Source organism: Copadichromis virginalis, linkage group LG14 (genome assembly GCF_057382275.1).
Source record: "Copadichromis virginalis isolate Kocher_CV1m ecotype Utaka linkage group LG14, C_Virginalis_male_GT1.1, whole genome shotgun sequence".
Lineage (NCBI taxonomy): Eukaryota > Metazoa > Chordata > Actinopteri > Cichliformes > Cichlidae > Copadichromis > Copadichromis virginalis.
In genome coordinates, this window is record NC_140631.1 from 4,989,661 (window position 1) to 5,014,966 (window position 25,306).

The 25,306-nt window shown below is 39.8% G+C and overlaps 1 protein-coding gene across 3 annotated transcripts; it reads right to left on the reverse strand.

Annotated features, from left to right (window-relative positions):
- Positions 1–3,001: 3,001 nt before the first annotated feature.
- On the reverse strand, positions 3,002–20,706 carry akap1b (A kinase (PRKA) anchor protein 1b). Of its 3 annotated transcripts, XM_085479079.1 has the most exons (13): positions 18,699–19,521; positions 18,418–18,560; positions 18,259–18,318; positions 12,124–13,721; positions 11,646–11,767; positions 10,528–10,654; positions 10,234–10,361; positions 7,699–7,876; positions 7,124–7,274; positions 4,516–4,583; positions 4,274–4,347; positions 4,104–4,169; positions 3,002–3,508 (listed from the first exon to the last, which is right to left on the reverse strand). In XM_085479079.1, exons 4-13 carry the CDS (start codon positions 13,694–13,696, stop codon positions 3,446–3,448), a joined length of 2,550 nt encoding a protein of 849 aa, XP_085335205.1. In that variant the 5' UTR covers positions 13,697–13,721; positions 18,259–18,318; positions 18,418–18,560; positions 18,699–19,521; the 3' UTR covers positions 3,002–3,445. The 3 variants fall into 3 exon arrangements, with proteins under 3 accessions (XP_085335205.1, XP_085335204.1, XP_085335206.1); XM_085479078.1 differs by lacking the exons at positions 18,259–18,318; positions 18,418–18,560; positions 18,699–19,521 and adding an exon at positions 20,484–20,706; XM_085479080.1 differs by lacking the exons at positions 18,259–18,318; positions 18,418–18,560; positions 18,699–19,521 and adding an exon at positions 19,569–19,740.
- Between the last annotated feature and the right edge of the window lie 4,600 nt (positions 20,707–25,306).

Genomic DNA, 25,306 nt, shown 5'->3' on the forward strand with positions numbered 1-25,306 from the left:
CAAATTTTCTTAGCTGGCTTGACATAATCTTAGACCTCAGATGAAGAATATCACAACGGTGGTTATCTTTGTGATTCATGCTCAGTGTGTGTTAACCACTACACTCTGAGATGATACCAAAGCAGTATAAACAATTTATACTACAAGAAAACAGAAAACGAGGCGCTTCCAGACGATTTGAAACCACTTTCAAGAACTTTTATTTTTTTTCCTAACAGATCTGTACAATCAAATCAAACTTAATATAATCCTAACAAAAACTGATCTGTACATGTCAATTGATTTTCGGCATAACAGTTTAACATCCAGTTAAATAATCAAATGATGACTTGACTAGCGATACAAACCCTAATAGTCAGTCCCACAGCTTGAAAACATTTGAAAGCTGGCAGGGGCAGGATGAAATGGAAGAAATCTTAGAAACGAAAAAATAATGTTCCCTTATCTTTCTGTCTTCAGTGTTATAGAAAATTACAGTCATCTTATCTACAGGAAAATGAACAAAAGCATCATAATCTGAGGCTGTAGTGAAGGATTGTTGTTAGGAGGACAAACACCAGCATGAATTGAAGAAAAACCCCCAAAACAAAAAACCCCAACATACACACATAGGAGCAGAGATCATTTAAAACATGGATGGATGGAAAAATGCAAAAGCCAATAGGGCTGATGCTAAGCACACTGTATGCATGCCTAATTTCATATAACTCAATGTTATGGTTTGAACACAACCAACCCATTTTCTTCCACAAGGTATCTGAACGGGTTGAGTCACTAAACCACTGAATTAACCATATGAGAGATGCATTGAGTTTGACTAATCAAGAATTTGACAAAAAGTATCAAGTCAACGTTCTTAGCAAAATTAAACAACAGGTAACCCCTTCCCTAATCTGTTCTTCAGTCAGAATAAAGCTGCCTTATTGCTAGAATAACAGTGATTTCATTCATGTTAAAGAAAAAAATAAAATTAAAAAATTAAAAAAATGAAGTGCACACAGTCCAGATCATTTAAACGTGGGCCATTCCAGGATTCATTCATGCCCTGCAAACTCACTATAACATTTTCATGTTAAAATGAGGTTGAGGAACTGCTAACAGACAATTTGAGTTTACCATTACAAGTTACTGTTTGATAAATAAAATCTGTAGATTCATCATGTCACCATTTAAATACAGACTGAACCAAAAACCAGCAGTTTTATGTGATTGGACTGATTGGCTGTCCAGCTCGACAAATGACAGAAGAGTGCTCTTGCATGGTTGTCTTGCTCCATTGATCAGTAAAACCACATCTTCAGTTTTTAAATGGGTTGAAATAATCTGTTCATTTTATAGTTTCTTTCCATCCGCTCTGCAGTACATTTTTGTCCTGTGTTCTCTTCAGTGGTGAGCTATGACCTGTGCTCAGCATCTCTGCAAGTCTGGTTTTAGTATATGAACATTTGATCCTTATTTGTGATTCAAGCCAGCTTGCCACAATAAGCGTTGCTCCTCTTCTGAAGCCTCTTTATGAAAGATGCTCAGGCTTACATCATGTCAGCTAGCTTAAATAAATAAATTCTTATGCAGTAGGCTAATATCAGTTCCCTTTAAAGACTCCAAGCTCTTACTGTTAAAGACAACAGGTTTTGTCCCCCCCCATAAAAAACTAGCCCAGTATTAACAGAAGCACACCATCATGGTGAACCGCTAATAAATACATGGCTACTTCAGGATCAGATCAAAATCTTTCTGGAGCCCAAGTCAAGTTTTTTTCCCCCCCTCCTCTCAACTCATGATACTGAACTTTATTAGTGCAGGTCAGAACATCAAGGCTATCGTGTAAGAATAAGTGGCAGTAAATAAACCCAATGTTGCCTTAAAGTTTCATTTTATATTTAATAATTAAAACTTCATCCCTTTTCTTTGTTCCAGTACAGTCTTCCATTTTTATATATATATAGATATATATGTACACACATACACACCCCCACAATCTAGAATACATCTTGGCAGTTATACAAAAACCAAAAGACTGTCAGTTAATATATATTAAATGGTTAAAGCCAACCAAAATGAAAGACGTGTAGGAGTTTTTACATGTACAGGCAACTTTAAATACATAAACATGTTCTTCTGTGTTATAACACCTTCTGGATTTAAGTCAAATATATATTTATATATATTCCTCCAAATATAGCTTCTGACACATCAGGTCAGTTTCAGTCTGTCACATTAGGTACTTCATTCACAGCTGCGATCATGTAATTTGTAAATTAGAACTCAACTTGTTCGCATGAGTATATTTAGTTAACAAAGCCAGTTGTTGAGCCTGCTTATCATGGCTCAGTGAAGCTGAAGATATCCCTCAACATGTCTGACTAGAAGTACTGAAGTATGGCCTTCTGTCAAGTGTAGAAGAAATCCCTCTGTGTCACAACAGGCAGAAAGTCTCCACCGTAAATGGAAACTCATGACACTAACTGAATTTAGTCGTTAAGTCTGATTTTTAACCATTTGGTAGTTTTGAAAATACAGTACATTCAATCACAAGCTTGCATATGGTTCATTTCACCTTTTGTGTATAAAATAATCAACCTTCAGGAATGGGGGAGACTAAATAGACTGATTTTTTTATTTCATTTGTTTTTTTTAAACAGCACCTCAAAAATCAATCTGTAGTTTTGTCAGCCAAACTGAACATCTCGCATTGAGGAACTTGCATTGCCCCAAAGTAACGATCTGCTTCCTCAGATGAAAAATCTGGACCTGGACACCCCCCCCCCCCACCCCACACACACACAAACAAACAAACAAACAAAAAAAACAACAAAAAAATCCTGCCAACATGTAGAGCAATCATTCAGCCACATTTTGTATGGTAGGTCATTTATGGTCATTATTTGGTATTGCAAATCAGCTTCATGGAGAAAAACAAAGCAAAAAGCAACAAGGTAGTTCCTCTGTCCTTGCTAAAGGAGACCAGAGAGAAGTCCGAGCTCTGAGGCCGCAGGGCCGGGTAGATTAGCTCAGTGCTCCCACAGGGAACACTGTCTGACCATCTCTACACTTTGCAGTGCTGTAAGCTTTGTGTCCCCCACTTTCACTCCAGGCAACAAGCCAGGCAGCTTTGAAATGCACTAACCTACAGATGACTACATTAGACTGATGCAGGTACCTGTCCTTTCACTCGATCCACTGTCAGTGTGCAAAAGTTTTTTTTGTTTTTTTAAAAGACAAATTCCTTTCTCCTATTTTAACGCAAGAACAAAAATGGAAGGCTGTCATATTAAAGTAGCGTTATGTTCTTGTTCATCATGTCCATGATACCTGCAAACAATGCATTTCTTTTTAAAGGAGGGGAAGGAGGAGAAGGGGCAATAGCATGAGAGGAGGGAATTTTTGTTTTTTAGTTTTTTTAGGTCAAGTGAACTGTTTGATGAAGTTGAGAGACCATGCAAGTTCAAAATCCATCCACCCAAACACCCAGGCCCCTCTCTGCCAGTGTACGGTTCACAGATATAACCTGCAAAAAGAAGACCAACAGTCAGTGAATCACTACAGTTAAAACCAATTCAGGATGCCTTATGCATTTATGTGTGTATATTGTGTAATATCAGTAATCATCTCTCTCTCTCTCTCTATTCTCTTCTACGTTGTCAGTGTTCTGATGGATTATCAGATGATTTAAAGAAAGTGTGTTTGAGACCAGTCGTTTAAAGAGATCCCAGCCTTTACTCTCTGGGGTCTTTCTAGCTGGGAACAACTAAAAAAAAATCAAATACATGAAAAAAAAAAAAAAAAAAAGGATAATTGTGCTTGCTGCCTGAGGTTTTGGGCATCAATTAAATAAGCATCATTGTCACCAATTAAAAAAAAACAAATTAAAAAAAAAACTACTTTACACTTAATTTAACTTTAAATCAAGTTTTCATTTTAAAAAAGTGGCATCATAGCAGTGCATATTTGACTATCCCAGACTATGCTGGGGAAAGAGGGGAAGAAACAAAATGATCAGTGACTTGCGTCTTAAAGGAATAGGATTAGAATCATTAATTAAGATATTAGAGGTACAGAGGTAACATGAAAACAGTGGCAAGGATCCAAGACTTATGTCATACCTCATCTCCAACCATGTTCCACAGGTGGACCAGCGGGAGGCCTGTGTTGTTATCATAGCTGGAGACCTTCAGCAAAAAAACAAAACAAAAAAAACCCCAAAACAAACACGCAACTTAGTAATGCCCAACTTTTCTACATTGCAAAAAGTCACTGAGAATGGTGGTCTCACCTGCGCAAGCAATGAGACTCCTCTGGTCATTTCCTCCAGCTCTGATGTGGCCTCAGCTGAAAAACGATCCTCTCCTGATCACAGACAATTTAAACACATTTCAGAACAACACAGCAGGTATCCTTCCAGCAAAAGAGTATCTGCAGGTTTCATAAGGCAAAGTTTATACTTTGTTTTAACAAATTGCCACTGACATTAGGTAGGTACACCACTATCTCCCCAAAGACTTTTCCAAACTGTACCTGGTAGTGGTGCAATGTTGTCGAGTAATACTTCAGCACCTTGAAATGGTAGTGTCACAAAGTCAGACCTGGAAAATAACAATGAGCAGACTTGGACTAGTGTATATACACACTTTGCAGTTTAATAAATATATTTTTTTCGACTGCGCTAAATGATAACGTGACCTTTAACACTAGCTACACTGACTGTTTAACTTATAAAATTATTCTCAATATACTTATTTTGTCAACTACAACACACAAAACAAATTCTGCTGATAATCTTCTTGAATTTGCCTAAAAAGATTTTTTCCCACTAGCAGACCTTTTCTCAAACAGCTAGAGAAATCTGTAGGAACTCCTTGTATATCCAACCACAGCAAACAGTCTAACTACAGACTGACTGATTCGGACGACAAACATTTGGTTTGGCAGATTTTTCTCACTCTGTCGCACACACGCACGTCATGTATTATTCAGTTATGCTTTGCTCAACTTTGGTCATATCAGTTGTGTTACTGAACAATTCTGCTTCAGTAAGAAATCCATGCTTTAGCTACATTGTAACCACAACCTGCTCTGAAATTCTACACCACAACCTATCATGCAACCTGATGTGCATTTCTTAACTACACATTGGTCAGCAGCATTGAGGCAATCTGCTCCATACCCCAGAAGCTTATTATGCATTTCTGGTTACTTTCAGTTTTTGATAGTTCATTTATATCGCTTTTCTACTCTGAGCACTAAAAGCACTTTACACAACTTGCCTCATTCACCCAGTCACACAAGCACTTTTTTTCTTTCTAAGCTTTTAGTGCTTTCTATCCAACATTCACACGCTTTCATATTCTGATGGATGCATCAGAGAGCAACTTGGGATTAGTATCTTGCCCAAAACTATTTGGCATGCAAACTGGACCACCAACCTTGACCAGGTGGCCTAGTAGCCACCCCCAAATATTACAAATAATAAATTAATGTCTCCATAAGCTGCTCCATGAACCACCACTTTATCATGGTGGAGGGGTTTGTGTTCTAGTGATCCCAGAAGCTATGCTGCCAGGGGCAAGTTGCCCCCTGTTACTGTTTCCCCATGGCAAATTAGTCCTGAGTGGAGGGTCAGACAAAGTGATTCAGATAACCCATATGCAACACAAATTAGGGTCCAGTGTCCCTGCACTGAAACCAGGTCTGTATCCTCTCAACGACATTCAAGGGTGCATAGGCGTTTGTCCACCCAGTCTAGATGAGTTTTGTTAACCTGGAAATGGGATTTGACTGCATCCCTCGGGGTTTCAATGGCAAAAAGCTCTCAAGGCCGGAGGATTTCATCTTCATGTTTTGCACATAATGTGGTTCTGTTGGCTTTACATCACCTCCAAGCCCTAAACCATGGCTCACAGGCAGAAAAGGGCAAAGACTGGAAAAGTGCCCCATACGGGCCAGGGATGAGTTACTTGGAATCCTCCAAGGAGGGGATAGTATCTATGGGTCTTGCTGACACTTGCAAGGAGAGGGGAACATTTCCTTTAACGAGTGACCGGGCTCTCCCTTGGAGATCGAGTGAGGAACTCTTTCATTCAAGAGGGGCAAAGTAGAGCTGCTGAAAGGACACTGAAATGAGCCAGTTGAGGTGGTTCAGGCATCTGACTAGCATGCCTGCTGGATACCTCCTAAGTGGGGTATGTTCTACTGGAAGGATTTCCTGGGGCAGACCCAATACTCACTGGAGAGATAAGATCCCTTAGCTGGCTTGGGAACATCTGTGTCTGACAATACAAGCTAGAAGAAGAGGTCGGGGTGAAGGAAGTCTGGGCTTCTCTACGACCAAAATCCATAAATACACATAAAACACTGGGACACAACCACAAGGTAATTAGCAAATAATGCAGCACTGAGTAATGTTGTCCATTCATGTAGATTCACTCGTAGGTTTTACTACAGAAGTCTAACTCAGGCCTTAGAACCTGTTGCCAACAGAAGTAGAATACCCTCTGGTGGATAAACTCTACAACATCAACAACCATAATCTTTTGTGCACCTTTATTTATTTGCCATTATAAATGTGGATATATACATACAACTAATGCCAAATGGGCTAACCTTACCTTTCAAAAAACTCCATAATTTCAGGTTAGGGCATTAGAAAGTTCAAGAACTGAGTGTGCCCCACAGCAAAAAGTTTTGATGTGGGAGAGTGGGTCATCTACTAATCAGAACATTGGCATTTTGATTCCCAGCTTCTCTAGTCTGCATGTTGGGATAACTTTCTGCAGCAACTTTACCTTGCAGGAGATTAGTTAGTTTCTCGCTGACTTTGGCATTAACACTTCTTAATTCTGAATCAAATAAAAAGGTATTACAAATACCAGAATCACACAACAACTAAACTGTCTGATCAGCAAATGCTTTGTTTGGGGATGGGAGGTAATCTACTGGCTGTTCCAGTCTGCATGCGTAATATCTACCAAGTTGCTCTTGAGGAGCATGAATGTTAGATAGAAAGCACTTAAGCACAGGAAAAAAAAAGTGCTTGTGTTAGTGAGGCACGTTTTATAAAGCAAACACTCTAAATGACGCCATCTTAGAATACAAGTTTTAATACGGTGAGATCTCTTATAATAACCTTATTTGCCGTAGTGAGTCAATCTTAACTCTGTCATAGCCTCCATAGTCAACGTATCTGATCTCCACTTCATTCGATTCTTTGTAGAAGGTGATGACCTGAGCTCTCCACCAGGCTCCTTCAACTGCAGGAGCTGCACAGATCACACCAACTGGATAACAGAAAAGAGACAAAAAACAAAAACAGAATAAAAGCTAAAAGTAGCTGAATGACCTTTACTAAATTAGCTTGTTGTTAAGAAGTTCTGAAAAAAAACAAAAACAAATCACTGCATGTGACAATTAGCTTATTTCAGCCATGTATCAAACTGGGTTACTTTCATGTAGAAAAAGAATAAACAAAAGCACAGGGACCTTGTTAGTTTACTAAAAATGTATTTGCAATTTAAAAAAACTAAACAAAACTTGCTTAACTAGAAAGCTGAGCTAAGTGAACTACAGCTTCACCGATGCAGTGAAGATTATTTTAAATTAACCATAAACTAAATGTCAAAGTTTCATTAAAACAACCTATAGTTGCGCATGTTTACTAAAATTTTACACATTTAGCAGTATCCACAGTACAACTAAGCTTACTTTCAGCAGGTGAGGGCAAGGCAGGGGTGCCTGGCTGTGAGTAGCAAAGGAACATCTGCTGGTCAAGGCTTCGCAAGGCATGGTACGTGGGGTGGGTGTGTTGCTGGACAAAGACGTGACCAGCTGACACGATGTTCACCACTATCACTTCAACTGTGACTCCACTTGGAAGGAGAAGCTGAGAAGACAAATATCAAACAAATGTTGGTCATGCATAAAACTACAAACAACTCTCTCAAACCTTAAAATAAATTAATGCAGTCTCATTTATACTTTATATCAGCATACCCAAATAATTCATCACTCTAAGGACTTAAAACACTTTAGCTTTACTACTTTAACGCTAAAAATGTATGATGAAGAATAAGTATGATGTTTCTAGTCCTTGTAATACATCTGAATCAAAATATTCTTATTAATGTTCACAACTGGTTTATACTTAAGTTAAAATTAACAAAATATTTCTTCAAGTCACTTTGTGTTAAATGAAAAGAACAGCATGATGCAGAGCTTCACACCGAGGTTTGCTTCCATACCGTTTCTTCATCTACTATGCTTTCTAAATAATACCAATTCACCTGAATCCTTAATAGTGACCAATGAAGAAAACACACACACACACACACACACACACACACACAGGTTCCCAAACTTTTTTTTTTTTGGCTAGGCCCCCCTGTGTTTTACAAGAAAGAAAAAAAAAGTCCCCCCCCGCGCACGCACAAACACATCCTCCAACCACACACACCCATATTTTGCTCCATTGCGGTTTATGTCACACCTCAAACATTTGGTAAACAATTAAGCAAATACAAGTAATCTGCAATAAATTACAAGTAGTAATAAAATAAACTACTAACTCTTTTACACTACATCCACACCTACACGGGTATTTTTGAAAACACAGCTGTTTCGTCCACACGTGTGGACGAGGAATACAGAGTTCGTCACGCAATGTCAAAGGTATGTGTCTTTTTTCACGTCACGCCGTGGCCACGTTATTGTTTACATGAGATGAATTGCAGAATGGCAGATAGAGACAAAATACTGTTAATCTGAATATCTGCTGTTTTACACGCTTACATACACACACACACACACACAGTTACTGTCCCTCCATTTACAAAGGCAGAGGCGTCACCGTGTGATTATTTTACGTGTAGTTGTTTTTTCCTGTGTAATAATATTCAACATTGCTGTCAATGCATTTTTCAAAAAATATCTCTCTGTGCAAAACGGGTTCAAAAACATAAACAGCTGTGAGATCCTGTTTGTCTGTGATTTGAACCGGGGGAACAAATCGTGGCAGGATCAGCCTGATATTATTTTTATCCCGCTGTAACTTTACTGTATAAAGAGCTAACATCTCCAAAATGTCAGGAGTAGTTAGTTATTATAAAAAGTGTTTGTGAACTAAAAATCAAGAATGTGGGATCCTGTTTGTCCGTGATTTGAAGAGCCCAGCGCTGCTCCCAACAAAGGGAAACCCAATTCTGAAGGGGAGACCTACCTCAGCACTTGTGCAGGTGAAACCAAAGGGAAGATATGCTTCACCATATTTTCTAGTCTTTGGCTTAGAATGAAGTTGGTTTGGAAACCTATTCAGCGATGCTTCATCTCCTGCTTTGCGTTTCTGTGGGCGCCCCGTGCTAGCAGTGTCCAAGAGTGTTTTTTTGTGTTTGTTTTTTGCCTTTTCATACTGCACACCCCCTGCAATGGCTCTGCGCCCTCCCTAGGGGGCGGGCCCCAGACTTTGGGAAGCTCTGTCATAGTCCATTATTACTCAAACAGACAATCACTGTGGTCGTCTTCCATAAACAGTTTTTGAAGAACTGTACAGTTACACCAACATATTTATAACAGAGGGACAGACAGGGTATAAATCAGCACTATAAGCAGGTGAGGTAAGGTTAATGGAAAACCCAGGACTAAATTTGTAAACATTTTTTCTTAGGCAAAATGAAAGAACCCACAGAACTATTAAAACAAATGATGGAACATGTCCCTGCTAACTAACATTTATGAACTGATGCATTCATACACGTCTTCATGACTCAATTTCTCAAGTCTAAAGACTGAGCTGTGTGTAAAATGGGAAAGCAGTTTCAATGTTGTACAAATGTATTCATTTTCTGTAAATGATAATGCAAAAGGAGAATATAAAATCTCTCTTTAACTTACAATAATCATAGTAAAAATACTGGCAGCCGCCAGTGCTACCCCTCAGCTTCCTGGTAGACATGCCTACGGTATCAGTGTCAAAATCCTATGTTGCCTTGTTCGAGGTTTCACATTCACAAGAGTTTCAGAGTTTGACCTTAGGCCTTGAGGTCAGGGTCACAGATTCAAAATTATACAAGACTTTTAGTAGATACACCTATGGTATCAGTTTGAAGCTCCTACATCGCCTCGTTATCGCATTCACAAACTTGGGTGTCTTTTCCACATGCTTGCTCGACGGAGTGACAATATCCCATCCGCCTTACAGTGGAGGGGTAAAAAAAAAGTATCATTAACACAAGTATTTTTCCTCACCCATGAAGTCATGGGAAGAGATGGTAATGTAAGTGGAGGTGGTGGTGCAGCATATAGATTGTTGAGGTCCAGGTCTTTAAATTTCTTCCCAATCAACGACAGGGCTTTGTCGACCTGCTGCTGTGTCCCTAGAAAAAGATCACGCAAGGTCAAATTTTACCACTAGTCCAAACGAACAAGTAAGAAACAGGAGTTTAAAATGCTTGCGCTTTTCTCCTATGGTCAAAAATCACATTTGTTCACAAATCTCTAAAGAAGATGGAAAGATGTGGGGACAAACCCCTCAGTACTCACCTTCTATGTGACAAATCTGGAACTCCTGTGTATAAGGCAAGGTAGAAATGTAGATCTTTGCTCCAGAGTTCTGCTTTAGGAAACTCACATATCGACCTTGCTTTCCAATAAGCCTCCCTACAAGATGCTGGTACAACAGGACAGGTAGAACAGACAATGCTGAGTAAACAGGACAGTTCCTTTAAACCGTTTAAATGAACATTTAATCAAACCCACTAGCATGCTGCCTACCAAGTTATGACAAAATATTTTAAATACGCAATATAGACAACTGCTCAGCTTTGAAAACGCATGTCACAAAGCCCAGTTTGTTTGCTAATGTTAATGTCAGAGGATATTCAGAATTCTAATGTGATTGTAACCAATAAAAAAAAAAAAAAAAAAAAAAGTTTTTTCCCCTTTACTTACGGTCCTGAGTGGTCCAACATTCTATTCAACCCAGTTGGCTGCCAGTTGTTGGGAAGATTTGTTTCAGTTACTGGTAATTCCATAATAAGCAATTTTTTTGTACAGTAATTTTACTATACCCAATGAAGCCATGTAAAAGTTTACCTTAATAAAATTACAGTACCTCAAAGTAGATAGGCATTGGCCAAATTTGGTGCTCGTCCAGTGACCCTGATTTTTACAGCTATTCTTTCATTACATCTTCAATACAGGAGCGAACCACCAACTCCAAGTGTCACACAGTTATGTCAAAAGCTTGCTATACTTCTACTTCAAAACAAAAGTATTTTTATTTCTTTATATTTATATTTTTTAATAAAATATTTCAAAATATTCCTGATGCTGATGAGAAGAATCGCCAATATGGACAGGCATTTACACTCATTCAGACAGGATTTTATTCTATATGCAATAAAAAGTCATCTACCTCACATGTGCCCAATTAACCAAACAAGAATGTCTTGCAAAATCCACTAATCAGGGTCATATTTAAGTTGCTTTCTTATGAATGCATTACAATTATGAAAAGTAAATTTGCCTAGTTGTAGAATCATGATAGCATTCCTGCATACAATACATTAACATTTTAATTGAGTAGTGTGAGGTGTACAGCGTTGAAATCATGGATAAAATATATGGTTTTGTATTTCACATGAATTGTCTTTACTCACCTTTGGTACCTCAATCTCCCAGATGATCAGCCCAGTGCTTGAGGCAGCATGGTTGCCCTTACTCTCTAGGGCACCCATAGTGCATCCGCTATCCACAGAGTCCATACTGTTTACATCAGAACCTGGCAATGGAAACAATCAATCTCAGCATGACAGCATCTGAATTTTCAGATTCCCGGCATCATCAGTTTTGATCTTGTCACTGTCCTAATTTACATGTTTGTTAACAGGCATCACATTCTTGGGCACTTTTTGACCCACTGCTCGATAACCGGGAATACACTGCAAAAAAAAAAAAAGGCCAAATGAGCCTCTATATGTTCCGAGTTATGAGTTTGTGTAACAAATTACTACTAATACTGCATCTGCTGATGTACACCACATTTCTTAACTCACTGTTATCATTCTTCAAATAAAAAATAAAATAAAAATTAGCTATCATGACAAACATATAAAAGTCAGTGAGAGAGAATCTCACCTCCAGATTGATCCGTCTCTACTTCACATGTCCCATGAGCTCCATTCCTTACACCTACTGCATTTAGCCCCTTTATCTCACACGCTGCATCCAAAGAGTCTTCTTCAGTTGCAGACAAAACTAAGCCCTCTGTCAAACTCTCAGCCTGCACCTGGCCCTGTGCCGCTTCTCCTGCAGAGAGGTCTGTAAGCTGGATCACATCACTTTGGTTGTCAAACAAGCTGCTTTGAAGATCCTCGCTGCTAATGCCATCCTCAGAGTGGCAGGTGCTGCAGGCCGAGTCCTCGGCCAGCGGAGCAGCCTCGTCACCTTTTAGTTTAATGTTCAACACAGGTGAGGTTTGTGCTTCTTGGGGCAGCTGTGTTGACCAGTGGCTGCTGTGAACAGCATTTTTCTGATGATTTATGTGACTGACATCAACAGATTTCCATACTGGAGATGAGGAGCAGCCATTAGGCACTGCTTGCGCTTCTTTTTCTGTTGCCTCTCTACAATCACAGCCTACCTGAGAAGGGCTTGTCGAGAGATGATGGTGTTTCTGTGTTGCTATGATTGGCTCGAGCTCTGGGTATAGTCCACCACTACTGCAGTTAGGCAGACTTTTGTCCACAACCTGGCAACTTGTGACACTAAGGACTTCCTGGGTGGCAGCTGAGATGACCTTAGTTATAAGTCGAGCAGCAAGATCCTCAAGATCATGCTCCTCTCCAGGGCTACCGTGTACCAATATGTCCTCTGGTGTTACTGCTGTTGTGTTCTGGACAATACTTAGGGATGTAGAGGCCAGGACTGGGTCAGTTGGTGTGCTGGACAGAATGTGTTGGTGAAAATCCGGCACTGGTGGAGGTGTATCCAGAGAGTCTGCTTCTGATGGGTCCACCCTCTCTACATTGGATGCATGCTCATCCCAACCAATCATTTCATCTTGTGTATTATTAGTGCTGTGGTTCTTTGCAACTTCCCCCTCCGGGTCTGGTCTCTCTGCACCAGAAAGCAGCGATGTTGTGGGAAAGGAGCTGGTGACTTTGGTAGACTGATAGGAAAATGTGGCTCTTTCTAGATCAGATACTGGATCTTTCACTAGGTTGAGCTCTGTTCCCAAGGCAAGTGACAAGCTCCTCTCTGGGTCTTTACGGTCTTTTGATGATACCTGCAAGCTGTCATCTTTATCAAGTGATGGCAGTGCTGACTGTGGAGGCCTATGGACTCCTTGTTTCATTCTCTCAGAATTACATGAAAACTTTTCAGAACTTTGTGCCAGTGACGGTGATGCTTCAGTGTGCTGGAAATGGATCTGTGAAATGTTTTCATGTTGTGTTCTCTGGTTACTGGCATTTGGAGGTCTGTGAATGGGGCTGTCTGTGTCATTTGTGGGGGATACAGTGTCTTTCTCCACCAAACCATTGCTACCATCTGCTGAAGATGTTTTAAGGTCCGTAGTGGTTGGAGTTCCCTCAGTCCTGTCATGGTTGATGAGCCGCTCTCTCTTTCGTGAGATGTACCACCACCATCCAATCAGTGCGAGTACTCCGGGCAGTGTATAGGGTACAACAGAGCGAAACCTCAGTGGCATTTCCTCAAGACACTAGCAGCTACACCTGAAAGCCACAACAGCACACAAACATTTGTATGAGGAACATTTCAAGCTAAATGCAACTTCTTACGGATGTGTGAAAACCATGCTTATTGACTACAGGCTGATTTAGAAATGAATTCTAGTCAGAAATTAAATTCTAGAATTCCTGACATTAAGAGAGTTGCTTGCACACAAGTGGTAAATTTGATGTCAACCTTGAAATGTATTTTGATTCACCAATTACATTCCTGTTTGATGTTCAACTTCTATTCATCTAAATAACCTCTTGGATGTTCCAAGAGAAGAAAAGGGTACAAGGTCTTTGTCAGGGGAGGTATAGCATGTGTATTATAGTAATTTTATTGGTACTACAGCCACACTTTATAGCTATGAATAAATGGCTATGAGGTCTAAAGAGAGATGCAAATGATGCCATGCTTAAAAACAAAAACCCAAGCATAAGCTTTAGGAAGTATAGTTTTAACAAGCTCTGGATAACTGCAGCTGTTCTGTTATCCTGCACAGCTGTTACAGTTTCATCCGACAGCTTTGGATGTTTGCAAACTACGCAGTCAATCATTGCATTATGTAACTAAGCAGTGGATGTAAGTGGCATTTGCAGGTGAGTTTAGCTTTCTGCTCCTTGTAGATGACATCATTATTTTCCTCCTGTGGCATAAACTGAAATCTGTTGAGTATAGTGCAAGTGGAGCCGATTAGCGTTGACTAACAATTCCAAGGAATTGAACTACTGAGAAACAGATTAGACTCCCCTTCCTATTCAGAGCTCAGATGTGATAAATTGTCACATTAGAAAAGAAGACAAGTGTTGAGCTATAAAACATTACTCACAGGTTTACAAGAGTACTCATTTTCTGCCAGTATTTCGCTCTTGTGACAAACTACCCGTCTCAGTTATACCCTGCCTCTGGCTCCACAGCAGCCAGGATTACTTCAGTCCTCATGTGACAAATGGACAGAGGTCTTGTCATGTTTGCAACAATATTGCATTTTGTTCCATTTTTAATGGTCTGTGCTGTAGATGAGAGAAAGACTGGAGCAGCCTCCTAGCAGATAATATGAATTTCAAAATCTATGTCATCTTGTTCTCAAATGATCACATTAACAAGATTTGGCTTTATGCTTGCATTCCATCATGGACCGGCCACTCAATCTCGATTTGTAAATAAGGTTGATCTGGTTCCTTTTCCCTGCCCATTATTCCTCAAGTGAACCTCCAGTGCAAGTGGAATTCTTGCTTTTTGTGTTTGTTTGTCTTTTTAAAATGCTGTGCCGAACTGCAACTGCTAAATGTGAATGAGGAATTCTATTGTCCCATTACTGATGTTTCATTTAAATCTTTACAAAACAGCAAAGACCAGGCCCAGAGGGCATCCCACACATGCTTTATAAAACAATTTGGAAGAAACCATTTCTACTTGGAATACTAAAAAAAAACAAAACAAAAAAAAAAAAAAAAACCCTCCCAACCCTGCCCAGGCTTGTTTTTCAAAGTACCAGATTCATTATTATGCACATTGGCTTGTTAAATATCTTCAAACTTCTGTCAGTTACTGTCCAGACACAGAAGCAGTTTTACCCTCAAGCAGCACTCCAAGAGTGGAAACGTCCACCTGGGTGTTATTTACTTTTAGGGAATAGTATTGTATTTTGTTTTAGTTTAATACATTTTTTTCTTCTTCTTAGACATTTTGTGTGCAATAATATAATTTAAAAAAAATAACAATAAAATCCAGGTAACATGACTTTGATTACACAGAAATTTTGAAGGAGTAGGTAATGGATAATAGGAAGGGGTGAGAATTGCTAAGAATTTAGTTTATTCTGGTAGATTCTGATTCTCTCATCTATATCACTCATTGATTCCTTAACTGGGATCTCATCTTCTTTGCTTTGACAGTGACCACCATTGCTAAGCAGCATATCAACAACATTACATTCCTGCAAATAAATTGCACCAGTTAACAGTATAAACCTAGGCTAGGCTAATTACACCAGCACAAATCCCTGTTATGAACACACATTTATGACCCTTCTCTAACATTTAAGTATGAAAATGAAGCCGACAGCACAAAGCAAAGTTAAAAACCGGCACAAAAACACTTTAAAGCAATCATCACAGTGATTCTACTGTAGAAAGATGAAAAGGTAGAAATGGAGATCACCGTTTTCCTACTCTGACAGGCAAACTTGAGTCAGCTGATTGTAGTGCAAGTAAAAATGGAACCAATAAACGGGATCGACAGGAAAACAGACTAACAAGTCTATGGAACTGGACTACTGAGAACCAGTTCTCGATTCCATCCCCAATAATAGATATTGATTTGTAAACTCGCCACAACTTGACTCGGATCAACTGGTTTTCCATTGGGTCTTGAAGTTTGGACCCGGAAACTGCTAATAACGTCAAACTCCACTTCTGGTCACAAAGTCAAACAAACACTGTAGCATCACAGAGTTACAAACTGTCTCAATTCTTTCATCTTTAATAAAATGATCAGTGTGGCTCCTCTAGCAGGTGTAAAAATTAAGTTTAATTTATGAAGTTTAATGGAGTCTGAAGTTAGCAGTAAGTTAGCTCGCTAGTTTCTATCTAAAGCAGGGGTGTCAAACTCAAATACACAGTGGGCCAAAATTCAAAACTGGAACAAGGTCGTGGGCTAACATTGATGTTTATTGAAGAAGAAGAAAAAAAAAAAAACCTTCCTCCAGATTTAAGAATGAATCTCTTCTTATGGACTCAAACAAGTTTTGCTGAAAAACTGAATATGGAACAAGCAAAGCTTAATACTAAACAATATACATATTAGCTGTATAATAACAGTAGGCCAGCTCTAATAATAATTTGGTATGGCTTCGCGGGCCAAATGTCATTAGGCTGCAGGCCAAAATTGGCCCCGCGGGCCAGAGTTTGACACCTATGATCTAAAGATTATATACCATGTTCTGACTGAGGGATTTCTGAAAAATTAAACTATTATTTCTGTCATTTATGTTGAAAAACTAAACAGTAGTGAGGTTTGTAGTGTTACTGAAGTCAACTACCTAGCATACAATGATGTGCTACGTGGTTGCTAGGTACGCAGCTATGGTTAACATAATATAAACACAGTGAAGCTGGAGGATGACTGCTAACTTTTTTCACTCCATAAAAGTTAACATGACCATTCCCAATGGTTAGGGACAAATGCAATCGCAGGATGCAGTAAACGGGTCAAACTTTAGTCAGATGAACAACGGAGAATCCAACCACAATATGATGTTAGTCATTAATATACTGCTGCATGGGCAAAGGTTTTTAAATGTGCTGCGATTCAAAGTGGTAATAAAAACTAGCAGCAACCCAAGCGCATTGCTGCCCCAGACAGGTCAGGAGTGCAAATTGAACATCATTTTTTCTGTTTAAATTTAAACCTGCCGTGGTGGCTTGTCTATTGCTCAAATTTACAAGCCACTTCATAAATTTACCTGCATTTGCCCAGTGGTGGGTGTTAATTTCCACCCCTGAATACAATGCATTTTTGGGGTCAATCTTTAAAAAAAAAAGAAAAGAGAAAAGGCAGATGTGAAATATAAAAATGAGATCAGAGGTCAAACGTGTTGGATCAAAACTATGTGATATTTAGAATCACTATTTACCAGTATAATTTTTTAAATCTTGCCAATACAAACACAGAAGTAGAATTTTAAGCATAGTTTTAAAGATGAAGCATTTTATGAAAGGTTGACATAATGAAAATTTGACCTTATTTGACCTTGAAGAAGCAGTCAAAGGTCCAAAGTAACATATTTGGAAACTTCATGTTTTCGAGGTGTCCCTTTCTGCAAAGATTTCAGTCAGAACTCTCATACCTTGTTCAATGTAACTGAAAGGGATAATGCTCCAAGTGTTGATAGCTTTGTTTTGGATGCAGGGTTTTTGACTAACTCTGTCCTTTTAAAAAGAACTTAATGGAATTCACAGCTTGGCCAGAAAGCTAATGCTGATAAAGTGGCAATCCTCAGCATCACCTACCTACTTATACAAGGTGGAATAGGGGGTCCTTTATTTTATTAAATTTCAGGTTAAAAGTGCAAATCACTCAAATCATTACCAAGACTGCCTATGGATATAGACAATGGAATGGAGCAAACATTAGCCACCTCTGCTACCTGGATACATGCATGGAACTTGCATGAAACCCAGTAACAAGGTGGGTTGCACAGTATACAGGAACATGTGTGCAGAGTGTGGCCTGGAAGTCCCAAGATCAAAATGGAATATGCCCCTCAGGGTGGTTGAAAATGACCAAGCTAAAATCCTGTGGGATTTCTAGATACACACAGACAAACTGGCGATGGCTAACCAACCAGATATATTACTAGTGGACAAGCAGAGTAATAAAGCCATAGTAGTACATGTAGCTATACCAAATGAAAGCAAAAATCAAGAAAAAGAAATACGTAAAGCTTGAGAAATGCCAAGGGCTCAGAGGGGAGCTAGAGAATAAACGAAGGATAAAGGCAACAGTGGTCCCAGTGGCATTCAGAGCACTTACAGCAGTGACTCCCAAACTGGGCGAGCGGTTCCAGCAGGTCCCAGGAGTAACATTCAAGATCTGTCCAGAAAGGACCAGCAAAGATGCTACACATGAAGCTCCCAGGCTTTATGTGTAGCTTGTATGTGTTGCTGTTAAATCCAAGGGCAACTCACTCACCATATAAAGGTCACAATGGAAGCAACAAGCTGTCAAATGAAGAGCTGTCCTTACAAGTCAGACAAGTCTTTATTGGTTCCTTTCCTGGCCTTATAGTCAAGACTGTCTATAAACTGTAAAATCGTCTCTTACTGTGACCTTGGCTGTTCAAACAGGAATGATAAAACTATTTTACATGTTATAACCCTTACATCATGCCAGCACAGACAGACTGGTGTAAAATTATTATGTAGCCTCAAAAGACCTTCATGCCAACAAGTTCAGTGTCACTTAATTCCCACCTGTTTGCGTTTAAACTTTATTCTTCATGTCATACATTTTCCAATATCCCTTTAATCATCATCATGCCTGTTAAATGAACCTTGGGACTCACTGTCATCACTAAGAAAAATTAACAATGAACATGACAGTTTTTACATAAATGAAAACCAAATTATTTTATGTAAACAAACGTGAGTTACAAAGCGAATTACAGACAGATCTGGATATTAATACAGTAGGCTGTCAAGTCTTGCATGCCCTGTGGCCAAAAGTCAAGACCATACAGGAGCCATGCTGCTACCAACAACTTTAAACTTAGGTGGCGTTGATCGTTGCTACAGACACATACGAGTCCAGTTTACATGTGACCAAAGCCCCAGTGATGTACAGAAGGTGCGCCTCAACACCCCAGCTGTCTTTCAGCAACGACTCAAATGCTAAAAGCGTTCAGCTAGCTATGTCTTAATACTACAACTGCGGGACATTGTGTAGTTCCCAATAATGATAGTGGTGATGCTTTCTGTCCCACAAAAAATAATAATAATAATAAAAACAAAACAAAAGCGTGGCGTGTGGTCATTCACGCCATCGTCAAACACCGGCTAACACAATTAGCTAGCTAGGAAGTACAAAGGCCACAATGTGAACCTTCATATATAATTCTCGAAGTTTAACGTTACATGACTATATGGTAAGGAAAAATTAATTCGTTGTGATACCAAAATACCACTTTCATTTGTGACTCAAGCGATTCATTTTGTCTTTATAAGGTTATCCCTCTCAGTTCTTTGCATTAGCCAACTAAAACCTAAACAACCTTCGAAAGAAGCGCAAAAATATATGCTTAGACTCTCATAGGCAGGCAGCAATTTATAACAACTTTAGCTTACGATACGCTGACAGGTCCTTTTTAATGCCGAATTTTTCAGATTCTACAAAATATCCAACAGCGAAGTTGTGCCCCGTACTAAACTGAACAACCTGCAGCCAGTAAGATGTCAAATCCCATATAACAAATGCATATAGGGGAGTTTGGAGGCCGCAGTGCAGGATACAAAGCATGAAGTTAGCTACCTAGCAACCACAGTGGCTTTGATGTTTATGAAAATTAACGCTAGCTAAACATGAAAAAATATAAGCTAATGGCACGTTCCCTCCACTGTATTATTTTTAGACTATGTTGGTAGGTGGCTACATTATTAAAGCCACTTCAGAGTTTCATATCCCCGAATTACAGACGTACTGGGCCACAACATAAAGCTGTGTGATACATAGTCGTTAACTATACCCAACTGCACCAACGAGGGGGAATCTGTAATCGATGCAGGGGTAAAGGACATTTGAAGCCAAAGACTGTCAATGCCCCGCATGGGCCTTAGACCTTCATGCTAGCCTGCTAGCCGGCCTGGCGACAATGACTGCCAACTGTGGGCCAAAATGCATTTATTATTATCCGAGAAGCAATGCTCCTACGTTGGCACGTGCACGCTCAACAAAACGAAGCAAGTGCGGAAATTTAACTTCTACAACAGAAGCTACATGTGCTGTTCTGAATGGCAAGTTAGGAGGAGTTGCTTTGTAGGCTAGTTTTTCAATGACATGGGATCACATGGCGACACAATAAACATTTGACGACCCACAGAGAACAGTAGAAATGCCAGTGAATGTTTTTTTTCCCTGAAATATACTCACATAAATGTCAATGAAACTGAATCATGCAACCATGTACGCATTAAATAGAAAACTAAAAGCTAACAGTCTCTTTCAGTGTGCCACTTCCTTCACGGACTAATTATTTTACTTACAATGTTTTTGGGTCCTCGGTACCGCAACGATGATAGCAACACTAACAACGTGAGCTTTTTGAAACGTACACTAGTGGAAAGTCACACTCTCCTCCCCACGTGTTTGACAGACCAGTACCAGTCTTAAAAAAAAGAGAGAGGAAAAAAAACACGCAGACATAACAGCTGATCAATTCTCGCGATACTCTAAAGTTTAAGCCGCTTGGAGTCCTGCGTCAACTGAGAATGCAGTAAAGGTAAACGTTTCTTCTGTTAAGCTCACGCAGTCTCATAGGTAGATTTCACATCATCCTGGTCACTTTTACTATAAAAAATAGGGGGGAAAAGAACATTCGAGTACAGATGGGACAAAGCACCGCGTTCATATAATTTTACTATATAAATGAATGCCATCACGTTAAGGCAAAGGTCACGTTAGAAATAGCACAATATTACAACCGGAAGGATTTGCACCTTGTGTGATAAGTAAAATTAAATTGGGGCATGTCGTTGTAATACAATTTTCTGCTGGACAACCTTGAGTCATGGCATTTATTTATTTATTCATGTCACTTTACATGGTTGCAGACCAAGAACCTTACAGCTCCAACAGGACAATGTGCCGCCCCACACACACACACAGCAAAGCTGCTCAGAAACAGTTCTAGGATCAAGACAAGGAGCTCAAGGCATTGACCCAACCTTAAAATGTCCCAAATCCCCTTCCAATCAAAGACAACATTACCTGGGCATTATGCATTAAAGTTAATGATCAAAAATGCAGATCTCTCTGTTATTCAAACTGAGAGAGAGAGAGAGAGAGAGAGTCGTTGTGCTCAAATCAACTGCCCTTACTCAGACACACCTGACCAGTCTCACAACACTGCTTTTCAAAGTAAGCCAAACACTGAGCACTCACAGAGTCCAAACCTCTCTGGTACCTCACTATCTGGGCAGTATTTCCTTTTAAGGCATTAGTACTTTATTGTGAATATAATCATTTGGTTTTCTTTGTTTGTTTGTTTGTTTTTAACATATTGTACTTTAAGTTTGTAGTGCAGTAAAAACAAGTACAAAGGCTTTTGTTATATACCCTGTTGAAACACATTTATACTTGACATAAGTCTTTTTTTTGTGTGTCCAGTTTGGATCTTTAGCCATCAGAATTGTTGTCTTAAGGCCAAGAAAGAAGCCAAGCGGATTTATTTTACCAAGTGGATCATCATGGCCTTGCCATATTGGTCCATTTGATTGACCTTTATTATAATTATGAATTTATTTTATTTTCAGTTGCTACAAACGGGACAGACATGACTGGGGGATAGGACAGGGAGAAAGAATGAAAGAAAGAGAGGGAGAGAAAGAAAACCAAAGGGGAGAAGAGACGGTGAGAAGGGGGAAGAAAGAAAGAAAAAAAGAAAAACAAACAAAGCACCTGGATCACCTGTATGGAGAAAAAAAACAGAAGAGAAAGCAAACAACACAAGAGCAACATAATAAAAAAACAGCACCATCACAATAAACTAGCTAGCAGTAGATAACAGTAGATACTAAATAATAAACGATATTGTGCAGCACGCAAGATAGACAGCGCACAATGTGCTTTGAGGCAGCAGCCAAGAAAGGTGTAGTCCGCGTCTGTGAATACCCGTGTGTACACCTGTGTGCACACCTGTGTGGATCAGCACGCTTGTATTCCAAAGGTTTCTCCATGTAACGATCTGCTAGGGAGTGTGGGGAGCCATAGCCCCGTCCACCAGGGTATGAAGCAGGTATGGAGGAGATCCAGGCCTCAGATATCCAGAGGCCCCAGAGTACAAGGACCCGAGGAGGACCCCCAAAGGGGGGGGGAACCGTGCCACCCTCCTGGGAAGAGCTGAGTAGAGCCCCAAAGGAGAGGTCACCCCACAGCTACGGAGCAGAGGCCAGAGGGGGTTGCAGTGGCGTGCCCGCGGGCTCTGCCGGCAGCCAGCTGTGCCAGAGAGGACTGAGCTTCAGGCCCAGAGGCCCCCGGAAGGAGCCCAGCCGGGCCACAGGCGCCCGGCCCCGCCAATCGGCCACCAGGAGTGAGCCGGTACATACATGAGCGCCCAGCCCCAGACGACAAGGACCACCAACACACCAACGTCTGAGGGCATCAGCCACCGGCAGGGAGTGTGGTGAGGGGAGATAGGCCTCCGTACTTTAGAGGACCTGAGATGTACCCAGAGAGGTTGAGTCTAAGACCCAACCTGACATATAGACACAGACGAACAGGCACACGCGGACACAGACGTGCATTCCCACCCCATATGCACAACCAAATACTCGGCACTCACCCAACGTGTAGACAGACACAAATAGACACTGCACAGACAGTCACACTCCCCAAACATACTCTATATCCCAGGTCCAGGTACCCCCGCCCTCAGAGGGGCAAGCCGCACCTAGACCCAGGAGATGTAACCCTTGTCTCTGGGGTGGAGGCAAGCGGACCACCTCCTTATCTGCAGTAGCAGGGAGGCCCCGCATCCCAGACCCCAGTCTGACGGCTAACAGAACCGGGGTGAGTGAAGACCTCAAACCTCCCTACGCCCGCTCATATGTAGTGTTGCTGCGTGCTGTTCTAAAGTGCATTTAAAACTCAGGAGAGTTTTACTTGACATAAGTTTAAGTATAATTATTTTGTGTTCATTTCATTGTTTAGTAAAGTTTATTTACCGTACATGTTTAGTAATACATTGAACACAGGTTTTAATCACAAGATTATTTCTTTTTCTAAAAAATACAAAACAAACTTTTCACAAAAAGTAAGGTTATTTGTCATTGGCAGATGACTTTGCAAGTTTTCGTGGATACAACCCACATCCACAACGCTGCTGCTCAACCCACAAATGCATTTACCTTACAATTGTGGCACCAGTCAAGGAGAAAGAAACAGGCTTTCCAGTGGTATAAGATTATAAATTGGGAGAACATCTCTTAACTGTCATAGATCCCAACTGAGTGAACAAAAACAGCCAATCAAACAAAGAATATAAAAAATCAGGAGATGCTTTTTGTCCTAAAATGCAAATCATTCAGCAAAGTAAGAGACACTTTAACCAGGTCAGTTCTGTAATTCCAAATTTCAGTCAGCTGAATGACATCTCAAAATTAAAATAAGTTTTACTAACAGACTGCTTAAATAAATTACAAGAAATCTTTCCCGACAGAGTATGGGTTATGTTAATACTGACCTGCAAGCTCATTAGAATTGCACAATCTCTGTTTTTGCCTTATGTAATGTACATACATATACATTTGCATGTTTCAATAAATCACTATACCCATTTTCCATTTTTCCTGCTAAAAGTATTGAGAAAATGAGTGGTGACCCAACTTTCTGGAAAGTACTCAAAAGAGTCACAGAATAAAATTTGACAGCCAAATGTTCACTTTTTAAAATGCAGAGCCGTTCAGCATAAATTGCTATTCAGAATATCAACCAACTTGTCAAGCACAAGAAATGTACATTCTCTGCATTTAAAAGATTTTGTTGTTTTTTGACAACAAGTGATGGTAGCTCAATGAATAAGACACAGTATAACTGTTTGTGCATGATTTTTCACAAACATTTGACATTTTGACACCCTGGGTTAACTTAGAGAGTTAATAACTAGCTTTGTGTGGCCACTTATTGTGTGTTAGTTGCCTCTTTCAATCATCAGATGACAAAATGGTGATTTTATACAGGAGAAGCTGAAGACGTGGAGGCGTGTAAGACTGCAACTCTGCTTCCGGGTCCCAACTCTGGATAAAGTAAAAGAGACGGACAAGACACTAACACCTATAAAAGAGAGGAAACAAGTGAAGTAGCTGGAATGTTGGAGTGTTTCTTCAGTTTAACTATAACAAGTGGACTGATTTGGATAACACATGTTGGATTTGATAAATTGTATAGGAGGACAGGAAGAGTGGTGTGAATGTGAAAACCTGCACACCACTCCTCTTGACCTGTACAGGTTCAGTAAGACAGAAACTTTTGGGCTACCTCTTGGTCTCCTGTATCTCCCAAGAGGTTCATTAAAGCATTGATAAACCACCAACAAGACGACACCACTGCCATCATCGATACAGGCTGAAATATAGGTTCAAATTCAGAAAGCTTTAAAGAATGTGGTTACATCGGCTAATGATTGGGGCTTTAAAATATCTATTGATAAAAATAAGTGTATGATAACTGGACATAAAAGGAAGGGACCAACTAAACATCTGCAAGTCTACGGAAAGGACCTTGAGAGAGTCAAGCAGTTCAAATTGATCAAGAAGCTGGATATAATTTGGTCGAAAACTCTGCACCACTCCAATATTGTCCTTTTAATAGAAATGTGTGAAATGCCTTTGAAAATGAGAAAATATAGGCTTGGGCTGAAGTATTTAATAAAAAGAAAAGGACAAAATGTAATAGTTCTGGTTAAAACTGGGCTAGCACTGGGAATTCTTGGGATCAGCAAAGAAAGTCAAAATCAACTTTAATGAGGAGTTGAAATCCATCACATGAAAAAATTGGCTTTGTTGACATGTGTTAGGTATTTTAGTACCATGGTAGCATTTACTGGATATTGTTTTATAGTGACATTATACAGGAAAACTCTGTCATTCAATAAGGCCCCTTTGTTTTAGTTATTTTTCTCTTTGACCCAAGAATTGATGTGTGAGAATCACAGGCTGGTACAAGGTTGAAATACCACAGAGATCACTCCCTCAGCTACATTAGTTTCTTAATCTTTTAGACGCCTGTTGAAGGCCAAATGGTTTGTTTCAGATTTCACTAATGAAAGAACTCTTTGTTTTGTGCCTTGAAAATATGTCGCTGAGATAAT

Bases quoted from the DNA above. Each gene is read 5' to 3' on its own strand.
- akap1b (XM_085479078.1), bottom strand. From the start codon at position 13,696: ATGCCACTGAGGTTTCGCTCTGTTGTACCCTATACACTGCCCGGAGTA. The intron at 10,362-10,527 runs GTGAGTACTGAG...ATCTTTTTCTAG, and splicing joins CCAGATTTGTCACATAGAAG to GGACACAGCAGCAGGTCGAC. The intron at 3,509-4,103 runs GTATGACATAAG...TTCTTTTTGCAG, and splicing joins GGAACATGGTTGGAGATGAG to GTTATATCTGTGAACCGTAC.